General features: G+C 32.2%; 4 protein-coding genes across 5 annotated transcripts; all 4 read left to right on the top strand.

The window, feature by feature from the left end:
• The first annotated feature begins 50 nt into the window (after positions 1 to 50).
• On the top strand, positions 51 to 1,751 carry LOC117243432. Its single transcript, XM_033510919.1, is given in 6 exon segments — positions 51 to 173; positions 175 to 216; positions 502 to 722; positions 795 to 882; positions 971 to 1,201; positions 1,302 to 1,751. Coding segments are annotated over 6 exon segments (804 nt in total). The 5' UTR covers positions 51 to 65; the 3' UTR covers positions 1,416 to 1,751.
• A 1,015-nt stretch (positions 1,752 to 2,766) lies between these two features.
• On the top strand, positions 2,767 to 3,725 carry LOC117243024 (tctex1 domain-containing protein 1-like). Its single transcript, XM_033510166.1, has 3 exons — positions 2,767 to 3,142; positions 3,262 to 3,455; positions 3,541 to 3,725. The coding sequence occupies exons 1-3, from the start codon at positions 3,104 to 3,106 to the stop codon at positions 3,704 to 3,706; spliced, it is 399 nt and encodes a 132-aa protein (XP_033366057.1). The 5' UTR covers positions 2,767 to 3,103; the 3' UTR covers positions 3,707 to 3,725.
• A 1,633-nt stretch (positions 3,726 to 5,358) lies between these two features.
• Positions 5,359 to 8,009, top strand: LOC117243023 (multiple inositol polyphosphate phosphatase 1-like). Its single transcript, XM_033510165.1, has 9 exons — positions 5,359 to 5,557; positions 5,842 to 5,976; positions 6,054 to 6,247; positions 6,319 to 6,441; positions 6,522 to 6,669; positions 6,759 to 6,969; positions 7,037 to 7,246; positions 7,334 to 7,509; positions 7,641 to 8,009. Exons 1-8 carry the CDS (start codon positions 5,359 to 5,361, stop codon positions 7,494 to 7,496), a joined length of 1,383 nt encoding a protein of 460 aa, XP_033366056.1. The 3' UTR covers positions 7,497 to 7,509; positions 7,641 to 8,009.
• Positions 8,010 to 8,641: 632 nt separating this feature from the next.
• On the top strand, positions 8,642 to 14,819 carry LOC117243022 (multiple inositol polyphosphate phosphatase 1-like). 2 transcript variants are annotated; one of them, XM_033510164.1, is made up of 9 exons: positions 8,642 to 8,818; positions 11,507 to 11,691; positions 11,766 to 11,897; positions 12,357 to 12,550; positions 12,642 to 12,755; positions 13,038 to 13,182; positions 13,261 to 13,471; positions 13,595 to 13,804; positions 14,009 to 14,819. In XM_033510164.1, exons 2-9 carry the CDS (start codon positions 11,529 to 11,531, stop codon positions 14,244 to 14,246), a joined length of 1,407 nt encoding a protein of 468 aa, XP_033366055.1. In that variant the 5' UTR covers positions 8,642 to 8,818; positions 11,507 to 11,528; the 3' UTR covers positions 14,247 to 14,819. The 2 variants fall into 2 exon arrangements, with proteins under 2 accessions (XP_033366055.1, XP_033366054.1); XM_033510163.1 differs by lacking the exon at positions 8,642 to 8,818 and adding an exon at positions 8,936 to 9,324.
• The last annotated feature ends 39 nt before the right edge of the window (positions 14,820 to 14,858 follow it).

Raw genomic sequence — 14,858 nt, 5'->3', positions numbered from 1 at the left:
ATTCAAACCTTTATATCTTTTTATTAGTTTTTAACATATTAAATATTCTAAAAAGATCAAATATAATGTTTTATAAAAACAATGATGATTATAAATCACGCTATATTTCGTTGATAAAACTCGAACACAATCCGATCAATAAATGGAAGCCGACTTTATTTTACCAAGCAGAATTCACTCAGTCAGCAGGCACCCGCAGCGACGCATTATGTTTCGGTAATCAGAATTTCAACGTAGCACAATTTCTTACTTTTCGTCTCTAACAATAAGTTATACTATCACATTGTTTGACTCCTTTGATACACTGTGAGTATGTGGAATTAACGAAGATAATTTATTTCGTTTCCAAACAATTTTCTCTTTACTATAACAGTACTACTATTCATTTGTATACGAAAACGTTTTGTTTCCTCCAAATTTGAAATCGTAGATTTAGTAAAAAATAGTTAATTGAAATTTCTAAGTGAAAATATTTTAAAAGACACCTACAAACAATTTCAGAGGGAAATGGCATCAATAGAAGAAAGCTGGAAAGAAGCAATTGATGGATTAAATAGTGATGTCTGTGACACATGGTTCACAAAACTACAAGAAGCTTATTCAGAAGAAAAACGTACTTATCATAATCTAGATTCTCTTCATGATAAATTGAATTGTTATTATGAAATTAAGAATAACTTGAAGAATCCACAAGCTGTGCTTCTTGCCTTATTTTTTCAAAAGTAAGTAGCAACATAAACTCAAGTAAAGAAATAATATGAATAAATTATAATTTTAATAATTTAAATTTATAGCTTCGAATATGATCCCAAAGCTTTAGATGGTGAAAACAAGAATTTGGAGCATTTTAATGCATTTGCAGATGAAGCTGAAATTCCTGCTGTAATTATCAGTTTATGATATAAGATTGTTATTCTCATCATTAGATAGAAGAATATACATTTTTTACATTGTTTTTTTATGCACATAGGATGCACAATTAAGAGAAGAAGCTTGTGAACTTCTGAAAGTAGCTGCAACACATAGTACTGATGCACATAAAATTGGTGGTGCCTTTGGTGGTGAAGATGCTCATTACTTTTTAGATTTGGACATGGCTGTGTTAGGATCTTGTCCAGAAAGTTATGCAGAATATAGAGAAAAAATACGTGGAGAATATTCTTTTCTTAGTGAGCCAATGTATACTGCATTACGTTTAAAGGTAACAGTACTATTGAATGTATTATACTTAAATATGTCTATTCCTTCGCATATGTACACATTATTTTCTGATTATTCTTTTTTCATGTTAAAAAAATTAGGTACTGCAGAACTTTGTGCAGATCCCAAATATTTTTGCCACAAAGGAATTTCGAGAAAAATATGAAGAGCAAGCACGACAAAATATTCAAGCTGAAGTTGAATTGTTGTCTTAGGATAATTAATGAATTTTATGCATGGGAAGATGTATCTTTATGAAGTCTTTGTTACCAAATATGTTTATTACTTAATTAATTAAAAAGAAAGAAGTAAGGTTCCAATTGACACATAATTCTTTCAATGTGTCAGTAGACTTTGATCTCCATGTAGAGTAAAGTAGCACAAGCCTATATTTTGTGTATTAGTATTTAAAGTGATGGATGTCAACAGACATCATACAGAGGTGTAATATATTATTAAATAAGAAGTACATTCATGTCCCGCATTTAGTATCAAAATTGTATGATAGAGTCTGTTTCATTAAATAAAAATAATTCTCATAATAAAACAAATTATAAAGCTCCCATTTCCAATGCTAAATCTTAGGCATGAATGTATTCTGTGCTAAAATGATATTCTGATTTTGTTTAAATGTTTCTATGTTTATTTATTTTTTTTATGCTTTCATTTCTAACACATTTGTTTCAACAATAAAATGCTAAAAGTTATTTATCAATGCTTTTTATACTAACAATACATAAATAAATTTTTAAACATTAAAATATATGTTTGTGTCTTGGTGATTGCTTCTAATTAAAGTTATACATGTATAATATCTATAAGTGATATGAAATTTGTATGTATTCAACTAATGAGCAAATTTTAAATATTGTTATATTGAATTACATATGGATTAAACTCACAGTTGTAAAAGTAACATAATGTAAAACGAAGCCAAAGAACTGTCAATCTGTCGTATAATACAATTTATTTTATTTAACTGATTAAATTGATGTAAAACTTTAAATATGTTATTATAAAAAATATATGAATATTTATGTATTATTTAATATTTTGTATGTTTCCGTAATATCAAAATGAAATTCAATTGTTAACAGAATACAACAACCTACACAATTCATCATTGATAAGGACAGTATCGTTTGAAAGTATACTTTACTCTTTTGTTTTTGGTTCAATTAAGTATTACTCCATGGCCATGCTAGGGGGCCAAATAGGAAATATTGGCAAAGTTACTTATGTCACAATAAATAAATTTTTACAAGAAATATTTATAAAAAGGAACAATATTTTGCACTAAATAATACAATTTACAATACAATTTCAATTAACTGAATGACGCCGATTGAAATGATGTGAAAAGACCCAGGTTCTTAACTCCACGGAAGCGCGCAATATTTCGATAATTCAAATTAGTTCGATATATCGCATAGATCGATACCGAGTTGAATGCTATCTATGCTTACTCTATTCCATATGATGGAAACGATTTTAAAAGTTATTTAAAAATATATTTAAATACTCAAATAATATCTAACAAACATATTTTTAAATAAATAAATATTTAAATAAATTTGAAATATATTTTTATATTCAAAAAAATAATAATATTAACATCGTGTTCAATACAAGAGGACAATATTTCGTTTATATTTCCAAATATTCAGTATCGATGGACTATCTTTATTGATCCTGTTTTAGCACAAAATTGATTAATCAACATGTTTAGTTTGGTTTCTAAGTAACCATTCGTGATTGTATAGATATGAGTGACAAGTATTTCAAGGAAAAATTATTCAATTATTAAGATAGGCGCTAGTTATCAGATGCAATTTGCCAGGTGTAGCCATATCTTTAATCATATACTCTATTTATTATATTTTATATATTTTCTCAATTAGATATGGATAACCATTTAACGAACTACGATAACGAACGAGAGGTGAGGATCATTATAATTTTACTACTTCAAGTAGTACCAATGTCTTTGGTAATACCTAATTTTTGATAAATCTGATGAATATGGATTTTTATTTGCTTTGATTTGTTACATGTTTGTAGGCGCCAAAATATCAGAACACTTATCGTCTGAATGCTTACAATCCTTTTAAAATAGATACAGTGGATAAGATTGTAAAGACGATAATGATAAATAAATTAGAAGATATCTCTTATAATGCTGTGGAGTGTCTGAAGCTTTGTGAGTTAGTAGCCATTGAAATTAGAGAAAAAATTAAAACTTTGAACTTCGATAGGTAATTATTTTCTTATTGTTGATACACTTTATCTTAATAAATCCAGGAATTATTATATATTTTAATGAATTACATTTATATTCAGATATAAAATCGTAGTCAATGTGACCATCATAGAGAAAGCAAATCAATCTATACAATCATCTATAGGCTTTCTTTGGGACGCTGGAAAAGACAATTACTCCACATTTACATACGGAGCTCGAACTTTTCATGCCTACTGTTGTGTATTTGGCCTTTATTGTGAATAAGTTGAACTATCACCTTCTTAGTAATTTTTCGCTCTTATTATCTACCAAACTACGTATAGTCGGTCTCAAAAATATTCGAACACTACCATAACTTTGACTTCTATGTTCTATATCTGAAACAGATGAAGATAAAACAATAAAAATGTTTTACAATATATTGAAGTATAGTATATATGTGTCAGAATGAAAAAACTTTTGACTTAAAACAAAAATGAATTGAACCGTAGAATTAATAAACAGACAACAATAAACACTAAGGAAAAATGATAAATTCAGTTAATAGAATAATAAAATACAGCGTCGGTTACTAATAAACAATAATCAACATACTAAACTGCTTAAAACATGTTATTGAACAAAAGAGTGAGTTATAAAATGTCCGAATATTTTCGAGACTGATAGTATGTTAATATTTATTCACGACGAAATTAAAATTTGAACAATGTTCTCTTGATTTTCATCAGATCATTCGCTTTGTGGTATCGACGTCAATGAGTGATAGGTTTTTACCAATAATTGCGAGAAATAGCAAGAACATGTAGTAATAATAAGAATCAACTCGTGTATGCATACACTGATTTAAACACAACTTTGTTTATCTTTACCGATTGCGTACTCAAGAAAATTATTGTCATAATTTATTTAAAGCTAGACACAATATCTTTTCTAATTATCATTCGCAATTGCCAGGTTCAAATCATACAAGTATTTATCGCAACACTACGATCAATAAAGTCAAAGATTTTCATTTACCTTGTTGCTGTTATGGTTTTTATGATTCTATAGTTTATTGATATACGTATATCAATAACCAGGTGCTTTTTTAACGTTACGTTTATCTCGTGCGTTTCTTATCCAAGGTAATCTAATCTAGTTTGAGTAAAATAAAATCTTTTAGCTTGATATGAATTAGTATACAACAAATTTAACGATTGCAGTTTCTTTTTCAACATCGTAAATTATTAAAACATAATTATAACCGTCGATAATTGATGTAAAAGAAATGCTGTTAATATACGTATGTACTATCATAAATTGTTAATACAAAATACAAAGTTTATATAGATGTTTTTCCATGACATACGCAGACTGAATTGTTTTATTTAAGGTAGGTTTTATAAAACCAGTTGTCAAACCGGTTATCGACCATCAAAACATTTTACCCGTCGAATTTTCTGTACTTTCTGATCCATACAGATATACGAATTACATTATACCTTTTTTTATGTACAGTCTATTAGCAATTTGAATATACACTCGGAAATACTAAGCCTCGTAAAGCATTATAACCTGAGGCTACTGATAGGACGTAGTCGAGGCAGTTCCTTGTTATAAAAGAAAGGAACGCTTAGTTAGTAACATTTGTATCGCACAACTGGAGTAAGTGAATAGCAGAGATTAAGCGTGAGTTTGTTTGAACGTACGTACCTATTATACAAAATTTGCATTCCACAGTTGTCTTCGCATGATAATTTTACTTTTTGTTTCAAATACAATACGGTTCCATTTTTTGTGAAATAATGTACATATGCTTTATATAGCGTTCTTAGATAGCGTTCTTCCTAAAATGTGTCGTAACTTATGTAACATACGTTTTAAATTATTCACTGTGTACTTATTCCATTTTAGATTACAGACACAGCATACAAAGCATGCAGTTCTTTCGTAAAGGAAGTATGTCGAGAGTAAACATTTTTGCGATATTAATTACACTTTTTTGTTTGACAAACGAGTTAGTTTTAAGTGATAGTAATTATTGTTATTCCGACGATGAACATCCCTATCTATGCGCTGGTACGAAGACGGCTTATGAAGTCGAACATGGCTTAATTAAAAATACTACTCTTCCAAGTAAGTAATTACAGAATGTCACTTTAGAATACATAATGTATTATAACATGTCGAATAGAATAAATAGTGTCGTAACTTCTAATATATTTTGTTCTCCTTTGATTATTTATAACTGCACTAAGCGGTCGCACGATCATTAGTGAGGCAAAAGAATAAGAAAGTTGTGTGATTACAGACTGTTATCATCTGAAATATTTTGAATAACGTAACAACTCTTGCACTGATACTTTTTACTTCTGCTTCTTATTTATACATTATATATTTTTTACTGCTTTTTCCCCTAGATTGCAAGCCAGTCCAAATTTGGATGTTAATTAGGCACGGAACTCGCAATCCTGGAAAGGATCAGATCAAAAGCATGAAACATAATTTGCCAAAACTTCAAAGTAGCATCATCGAGAATCATGAAAAATATGGAAGTAAGTAAGAACCTCGAAAGATCTTTTTGTCAGTTCATAATAACTTTCCGTTTTCGTATAACACGATGTATTTGTAGATGGTAGTTTATGCCAGAAGGACTTAGAGAAACTAAAAACGTGGAAGTTAGATCCAAATCTTAAAAAACACCGATCCAAGTATTTGACATCTCAAGGTGAAAAAGATTTATCATCGCTCGGTGCACGGTTTAAAGATTATTTCCCGGAACTTTTGCAATCCTATCCGGTTGATACTTTAAAGAAAATATACAAAGTAAGCCTTTAACGCGTAATGTTTACATACTTGGATGACAATCGATTCATTTAACTTTGATATATGTATAGTTTAGGTCAACAGATCTGCAACGAACTATAGCTAGTATGGAAAATTTTATTAATGGGCTCTTCGGTAATGTAACCATCGACAACACGGTGGTAGTACCAACTTCTGAGGATACTCTGTTACAGGTTGATAAAAATATTGATACTAATCATCAGTCATTAAAATAGCATTTTCTCGTATGAGAACATACTTACCTCGCTTTTAGTATTATAAAATTTGCAAGGCATGGTTGGAACAAGTGCATAATTCGACGGGCAAATCTGAAGTTGATAAATTTTTAGATAGTCCATCATTCAGAGAAATAATCGGCAATGTTAGTCAGCGACTTGGCTTTTCGAACAGCCTCTCTTTCGGTATAAAATATTATTCCACGAGAATCTGAATAAATTTATTTTTCGTATTAATTATTATCAGCGAAGATTGATTGATCAACTTGATTTAGATGATGTTTTAATTATGTACACCGCATGCACTTTTGAAAATGCTTGGTACGTAAATGAAAGATCGCCCTGGTGTGCCGCTTTTACAAAGCACGAAGATGAACTATTCGAGTACGAAGAGGATCTGTATTATTATTACCACGCCGGTTACGGCGAAGAAATGAGCAGTGTCATTGGATGTCCACCGTTACAGGACATGTTTAATCGTTTTAGGTAAGCGTCAGTATTGTTAATATAAATACTACAAATACTGCGTTAAGGTACATCGCTGATATTTTAGAAAATTGGAGAGCGAAGACTCAAGCGAAGAACCACAAGGCATTTTCTATTTTACTCATAGTACGGCGCTTCAATTGCTTTTAACAACGATGGGGGTTGCAAAAGACTCGATACCTTTGAAAGCTTCGAATTTTGAAAGTATGAGAAACAGAAAGTGGAATAGTTCCCGCCTGGCGCCGTTCGCTGCGAATCTTGCAGCCATTTTCTATAGGTACGTCAAGGATTATTTTGGATTTTGTTCTCATATTTCAGCTACTCGGATCAATTTATTCCTTTCTCGCGTTAAAACTGCTTTCAGGTGCGATTCGTCGAATAAAGTTAGGTTTTACTTAAACGAGAAACCTTTAGACTACGAAGGTTGTGAATTGGGCGTGTGCGACTGGGAATATTTGAAGGAGAAAATGGGACCCAACGCGTTCGACTGTAACACAGATTTTTGTAAAGCTGATACAACAAAATAATTATATATTACATGTAACGTAGAATCTTATTTTATTATTAATGGTATTAATGGTAAGCGTTACGCAAAAGATAACAATGAAGTAATTTAATAGTAGGAGTGATTCCGTAGTGATTACGTAGATTATCGTATGTGCTTTTGTCAGGAATTGTGTTGAAGAAATTACAGTCTGACAACCTGTACGTATATGTTCGAAGCAACGAAGCTAGACGACCTTATATTACTGTCATATAAGCTGGTGTGATGAACGATATGCTCATATATGACACCTTCAAATTTAATCACGTTTACTTGATATCATCAGAAAAATCTTTATACATATTTGTTTAACTTCGAAAGAAATAGCGGAGTAATAATATTTATTATCATTTGTTATTATATTTTATTTGCCATCTGTAATGACTACTGTATTACTACGTAATTACTGTACTGTATTTAAATACATAAATATAATCTACGTGCTGCGTGAAATTAGAATATTAGGATTAATGTATTTATACTTGAATATCCATTTTACACATATCTATCTCCCGAGTTAATCGGTTAATCAATTACGTATTAGTCATTTTAATTCGCTGATTTATGATTATAATTCATTGATTTATGATTTACAATTCACCGTCGATATTTAAATACATTCTACAGTATTAATAAATATTCTCGTAGAACGTAATTACTTCTTCAGTTCCAGTAACTATATAGCTTTAGCAGAGTACAAAATGTATAGACTGCACACATACGAATCAACGAAGCTTGACGACCTTATGTCAGTGGCACCTGGAATACCGTGACCAATGCTGGTCAGCAGGGGTGTGCGTTTAAACGTTGTAACGAATGATAATCTGATGCCTGAAATACTTGAAAAAAATTTCAATCTAGTTTTTTCAGTAGTTCACCTTCAATCTTCCCAGCGGTTTCTCAGAATACGAAAGAAAGATTTTTAACGATACGAACAATTTATTTTCAGAGTCTTGTAAACGTTCGTAATACGTCCATATGTGTCGTGACGAAAAATAAACTGTTATAGCAGGTTATTTTAGCGGAACTTAGGGGACTTGTTTCCCCAGGTTCTTATTGATTGCGCGTGCTCAAAGTGACGGACCTTTACGATTTTATAGAACGCATGAAACACTACGTTGGGCCAACGAAGGTTCAAAGGCTACAAACCGTAATACACAATTCGCGGGGTCTATCGCTGAAACTATACGACTTTTACACGCTAGGAGCAACGAAGCTCGACGACCTTACGGCAGTGCCACACGAGCTGCCGCCTCGAAAGGTGGTCGCGATCGGCATACAAACAACGACTACGCGCATTTCATGGTATTGTCACAGTTGACTTGTATTTTAAACAGTGATATAGTGATTATAGTAGCCAGCGATTCATGCGCAAATCCTTGATATTACTAGGGAATCCGTGGAATCTATCGTCGAAGATCGATCGTTCCAAGCGCCGCGTCGAGTCGTGAAGTTCTGAAACTTGGTCGTGCAATCTTCGTATAAAAAATAAAGAAAGAAAAAGAAAGAGCACTAAGACTTATTGATAAAAGTTGAATCTAACATAGCTTATCGTACGAATCGCATCGAATGGTTTTCGTGTCGTTTCAGTTCGAAGAATGAGAAGAAAATAATCATAAGTTTCAACGAAAGATCGATTGTGTTGAAGTGTTTATGAAACATTGATACGATCTCATTTGCCCAGAATTGCAGAGGGCAAAGCACTCCGCCGATTGAGGAAAAGTGAACAATACTGTCGGTCGCACTCTCTCTTTTCAGGTCTATAAACCCGTACTCGATTTAATGCGCTTGAACAGGACGTAAAGAATACGGTAATTTCTTAATGAGTATGAACAATTTTTTAATTCCTAGTACAAAATAATTCCAATAATACTATAATTTTAGTAATTTCTTGAAAAATTCTTTCGACAAATTTTTGTTCTTATAATAAGATTAGTATAATCATTTTGATTTCTGATAATGTTATGATCGTACATTTTCGTAACAAGATTTAAAATACAATATTTTCGCGTTATATCTATGATAAAATAGCCCCTTTACGAAATAAAAATTATGTGAGGCAGGTCGTGAAAGCGGTGCGAATGAAACGCTGCGGCGATATTCATTTCATTCAACTTTCGATGGAATGCCGCTTACACATCTAGGAGGAATTTCATTTGAATAAATAAGCTCGTCTGTGAATAATTAAATTGTTGAATAGTAGCAGTACGGATCGCCATGCGTGACGCCGACGTCCTACTTTTGTTCTCAATTATCAACAAAAAATTACAGTTCATCGATGTTTATTGAATAAAATCAATCTGTTTTAGTTTGTTCTACTTTCCTTTCGATTCACATTAGACAATTGATTCTGAGTCGGTATCAAGTGCTAATATTCGTTCGTGCGAAAATTTATTTTATTCATTTCATATTTCATGTTGGTATGCGTATATTAATAACGCGAAACAAATATCTCACATTTTAAAATTGAAATTACGGAACGAAACTGTTCTATCGGAATGTGGCAAAAGAATAAGCGTATAATGTAATACGTTGAGGCTTTCCGGAAGAATCAAATCGGTACCAGGCTTACACGACACTTGGCACTTGCGGACACAAGAAATTGACAATAAGTAGGCCAAGTAGACTTATTACACTAAGAGAAGGCTTTGCTAATCAAGCCACTACCAATTTCGTTATCGTCAATCTAACTTACTCTTGAATTACTCTTTCAGCAGCCTCCCGCCTTCATAGGTTCTCCGCGAATCATTGCACATTTTATTTTATAATTTATGTTTCGGAAATTACGTTTCAATATCTATATAGATCATTCAAGAATTATATTCCTAAAAATTTCGTATCTTTGTCTAACTTCATTCGCGGTATTAACATTAATTTTTATTTATATAAGTACAGTCTTAACTGTTGTTTATTGAAGCAACATTGAGACATACAAAACGAATTTTAATAAAAGTCGGCGCGTAAAGAATTAACAACTGTCGGTGTAAATTTCGAAGATGAATATCGATAAAAACAGAACAAATGTTACGCTTTAAATTCGGCTGCAAAAATAGTAACTGTACAGTAAAGACTAGAACTTCTCCAGAACCTGTTCTTAGACGCGAATTATGCAATATATGTAGCTGTTCATACGCGTAATGCGTGAACACATCTTAACTTTCACATTCACGTGCACGTTCTACATCTATCCTTAACCTTGGTAGGCAAATATCTATTGCACGTACGTATTACAATTCCTTTCGCATCATAGAATCGAAAAATCCAAGACCAGATTAAACATTAAACTCATCGATACCTTGAATCGTATGACGTTTTATAAATATTAAAATCAAAGCAGACAGTCTTCGACTTATCTTTAAATCGAAACTTTATTAAATGTAGTGTCTATTAATAAATTTATCGGTATTGTGTATTTATCGATTATATAAACCTTAAGATAACAAGGATAATTTTCTACTTATGTATCTGCATTTAACCGTGAAAAATAATAAAAAAGGAAGAGATGAATAAATATCCTGTTGGTTACATAAGATCTATTTTACGTATAGTTGGTCGTAGATAATTCGTAAAGCCGGTAGTAAAGTAACATGTGACATCAGCACAGGAAAATGTAGGTTTATTGCTTGCTGTACTTCAATGAAACAAAGCATTTTATGCATTCCGAGAGTTATAGAACAAAAGTTATTTGTAGCTGCTTTACCTTTCTTCGCGATTAAAGGGATCAAAATTAGTATCATATTATTAGGCTTGTAAATTAATTCGGTGATTACTTAAACAAAATTCAAATTTTATGCACAAACCACGTAATGTAGGTTTAACTAGCAGAATAATTTCCAATCTTCGTATGAAATTTCATATACATTGGTAGCCTCTTATAAGATTACTATGAAATATTACAAATATTAAAATTAAAAATAAAATTATGAAAATTTTAGAAACTAGCTAAAAAATATATATATATATGTATATATAATTACCTCTTCCTTGTTGCAGATCAAAGAGACAATCTTTAAAAATGAATACATACGTACTATTCTTGACTTTCTTAATTAGTCACGTTTACGCGCGTGACGGTGACTCTTGTTTTGCGGACGAAGATGATCCATATTTATATATGGCCACTAAAACTGCCTACCATTTTGTCCACGCCGGTAAAACTCGGTTTCAAGATGTACCCAGTGAGTATTCGTATCATTTTTCCATTAAACTTCTCATTTAGTAAGAAGCTTCTCAATTTTTAATCGACTTATAGACTGTCATGCAGAGCAAATTTGGATGTTTGCTACACACGGTACACGATGCCCGTCTGAAACGGAGGATATCGAAATGCAAAAATTAACAAAACTACGGGATCATATAATTAGCAATCACGAAGTTCAAAACAGTGAGTTTGTCATATTTTTTCATTTCAAAATGAGGAAATTAACAGACGATTAGACTAAAATTGGAATAAAAGCAAGTCCCAAATTATCCACCATTTGGATTAAAATATTCATACGTCTTTACGTGTGACCGCGTTTCAGTATTTATTGGAAAAATTCCGAGAAGGAGGTGTTCCCGTTAAAGCAAACGCAAGTAAACCAGTTAAACTCTAATTCGGGTCATTGACACTTTTTCGTATCGATCTTCGCCACGCGTCGTTTTACATATTGATCAATAGTCCAGCGGTTAACCCTAGATTTATCGAGTTCATGTATAAATTCGTCTCTTTGAATTGGAACACGTCTGATCTTGAGCTATTAATCCATCGGAAACCTAAAAATTCACTTTCTACATCAGCGGTTCGATTTTTGCTCGTTCAACTTTCGAAGTATACGCTCTTCGACAATTTTCTTTTTCACAGATGGCCGTATGTGCATCAGAGATTTAGAAAATTTAAAGAGATGGAAAACGGACGAGTACCTCAAAATCGAAAGAGCGGAAGTTTTGACACCGCAAGGTGTGGAAGATATGAGATTGCTTGCGAGACGATTGCAAAGCAATTTTCCGCAGCTTCTTCAACCAATCGACGAAAATATAACGGCGGAAAATTATGTGGTATACACTACGATCGATCCTACTAAGAATATGAAAATTTACCTATTTCACTATTCGCTAATTTCACTAAGTTGGAAAATATTAATTTTAGTTTAAAACGACCGATGCACGCGAAAGCAGCATGAGTTACTTTATGGAGGGACTGTTTGGAGACAGACAAGCGGTGGATGCAGAAGAAGTTGCCATAAATGATACTCTGCTTACAGTGAGTGTATTATTTTCCATATATAATAAGGAATAATGGTAATATACAAGTTGCAATATATAAACGTTATACGTATTCATAATGATTTGGAAATTTGTGAAGAAAATTTTCTCTAGATATTGCATAGACAGATCCCGATATTTATCTCGCTTTTCCTTTTTCCTTTAAATGCACTTGTACTATTTTTTTTAGCAAGCTCTTTAAATTGTACTATTTCAAGAAATCAAAATCTAATTTTAAGTTTAATCTAATTCAATTTTAATTTAACTTTATCTGTATCAGATGTATAAATCCTGCAACATGTGGGATAATGGTCCTAGTAATACTACCATCAAAGAAGTAATTATGTTCGAAGAAGGAGCGCAATTTAAAAATCTGATACAGAATGTCAGTCAGAATCTTGGGTTTTTGGACGATATTTCCAAAGGTAAGCTCGACAGTTCAGAAACAATAAAAGGTCTAGTATTTTTCATTCGTTTTATCGACGTCTTGTCTCGTTTTTCAGAATCAGTTCTAACGATGTACAATATGTGCCGTTACGAAAAGGCCTGGACAGTGACGAAACTTTCTCCTTGGTGTGCTGTTTTCAGTAAAGAAGAACTTCGTGTGCTAGAGTATCGCGAAGATCTCTACTATTATTACAAGGCCGGATATGGACGTGAAATCAATGCGCAGCTAGGATGTACCCTTTTGCAAGACATGATGAATCACTTTTGGTAATTTCATTTTTTTGTCTTTATTTCAATGAAGTTTCTATCTGCTTTAACATAGTGCACAATATCTATTATCGCTTCGTAAGCTGTCATCTTTCGATATCAATAAGCGTATCAATATTGTAGGAGAGTGGAACAAAATGGAGAGTCTAACGAACCTAAAGGCATATTCTACTTCGGCGATATCATAAGTCTGCAGAACCTCTTGACCACGTTGAATATTAATAAGGATCAAACGCAACTGACGGCTTTTAATTACAAAGATATGGCGAAACGTCGTTGGCGAACCTCTTTCATGTCGTCCTTCGCCGCGAATCTTGTCGCTGTATTTTACAGGTAATGACATATTATCGAATTAAATTGAAACATTAATCGCAACAAATGAAACATAATGTAAATTTTCCTTCTAAATTGTTTACGTATTAGACGATATTGCGTTACATCGTTAAATAAGAACAGCGCCCTAAAATCGTAAGATCACAAACGTTTGTGGTAAATTGACTACACTTGATCACAGAGTGTTTCTATTTTTATTCACAGATGCGACATCACTAGTCAACCAAACAAAGTAATGTTTTACTTGGCTGAGAAACTGGTCATGCTCGATGGATGTGATGTTGGTCTCTGCGATTGGGAATATTTCAAGCAGAAGTTCAATCCAATGCTTAAACATTGCGATCTTAATGTTTGCTGGAACGGAAGTGGTGCCACCACTTACGCTACCAATTTCTTCCTCGTCCTTCTTTCATGCTTCTCTCTAGTCTTTATTAGAAAGTAGAAAGGAAACAGGTGTATGCGTGTTGTCGATGTTCGTAATTTAGAGAAGACGCATAATATGTTGAACGTAACGCGTATAAAATTAACTATCATTATGGCTATTAAAATAAGATAATTCCAAGCATTCAACATTGCGACTCTCCAACATTTCACTGCGCTTTCAAATCGCCAAAATGTGAATATTTAATGTCTTTTATTCCTGTTCTACCACTCTATACGTAATTTATATGCATTTATTGTTGTTTATCGTCATCGTCATTTGTTTATATATCGTAAATATGTACTCGTATAAGTGGAATATTATTTAAATGATCTTTCTTCCTAATGATGTCCGTCCGACTCGTGATGACTACGCATAAGTATAAACATAATGCACAATTACCGTCACATTGTTGCTTAGAATTCTCTCTCAGACTTTCTCAAATCTTGCAGCAAAAGTAAGAGCAACGTGTTTCTATACGCTTAATAAATGTAGAAGATTCGAATATCAAAAAGGCCTCTCTTCGTATATTATATTTGCGTACTCATAATTCGAATTACTTTCTAAATAAATTATGAACAAATAAATTACTGATATATATACCATAAATGTTCGGGCATAATGCTATTTATT

The sequence above is a fragment of the Bombus vosnesenskii genome, unplaced genomic scaffold (genome assembly GCF_011952255.1).
Source record: "Bombus vosnesenskii isolate JDL3184/JDL3185 unplaced genomic scaffold, Bvos_JDL3184-5_v1.1 scf7180000013265, whole genome shotgun sequence".
Taxonomy (NCBI): Eukaryota; Metazoa; Arthropoda; class Insecta; order Hymenoptera; family Apidae; genus Bombus; species Bombus vosnesenskii.
Note: the sequence above shows the minus strand (reverse complement) of the source record. Positions and strands in the feature narration are given on the sequence as shown.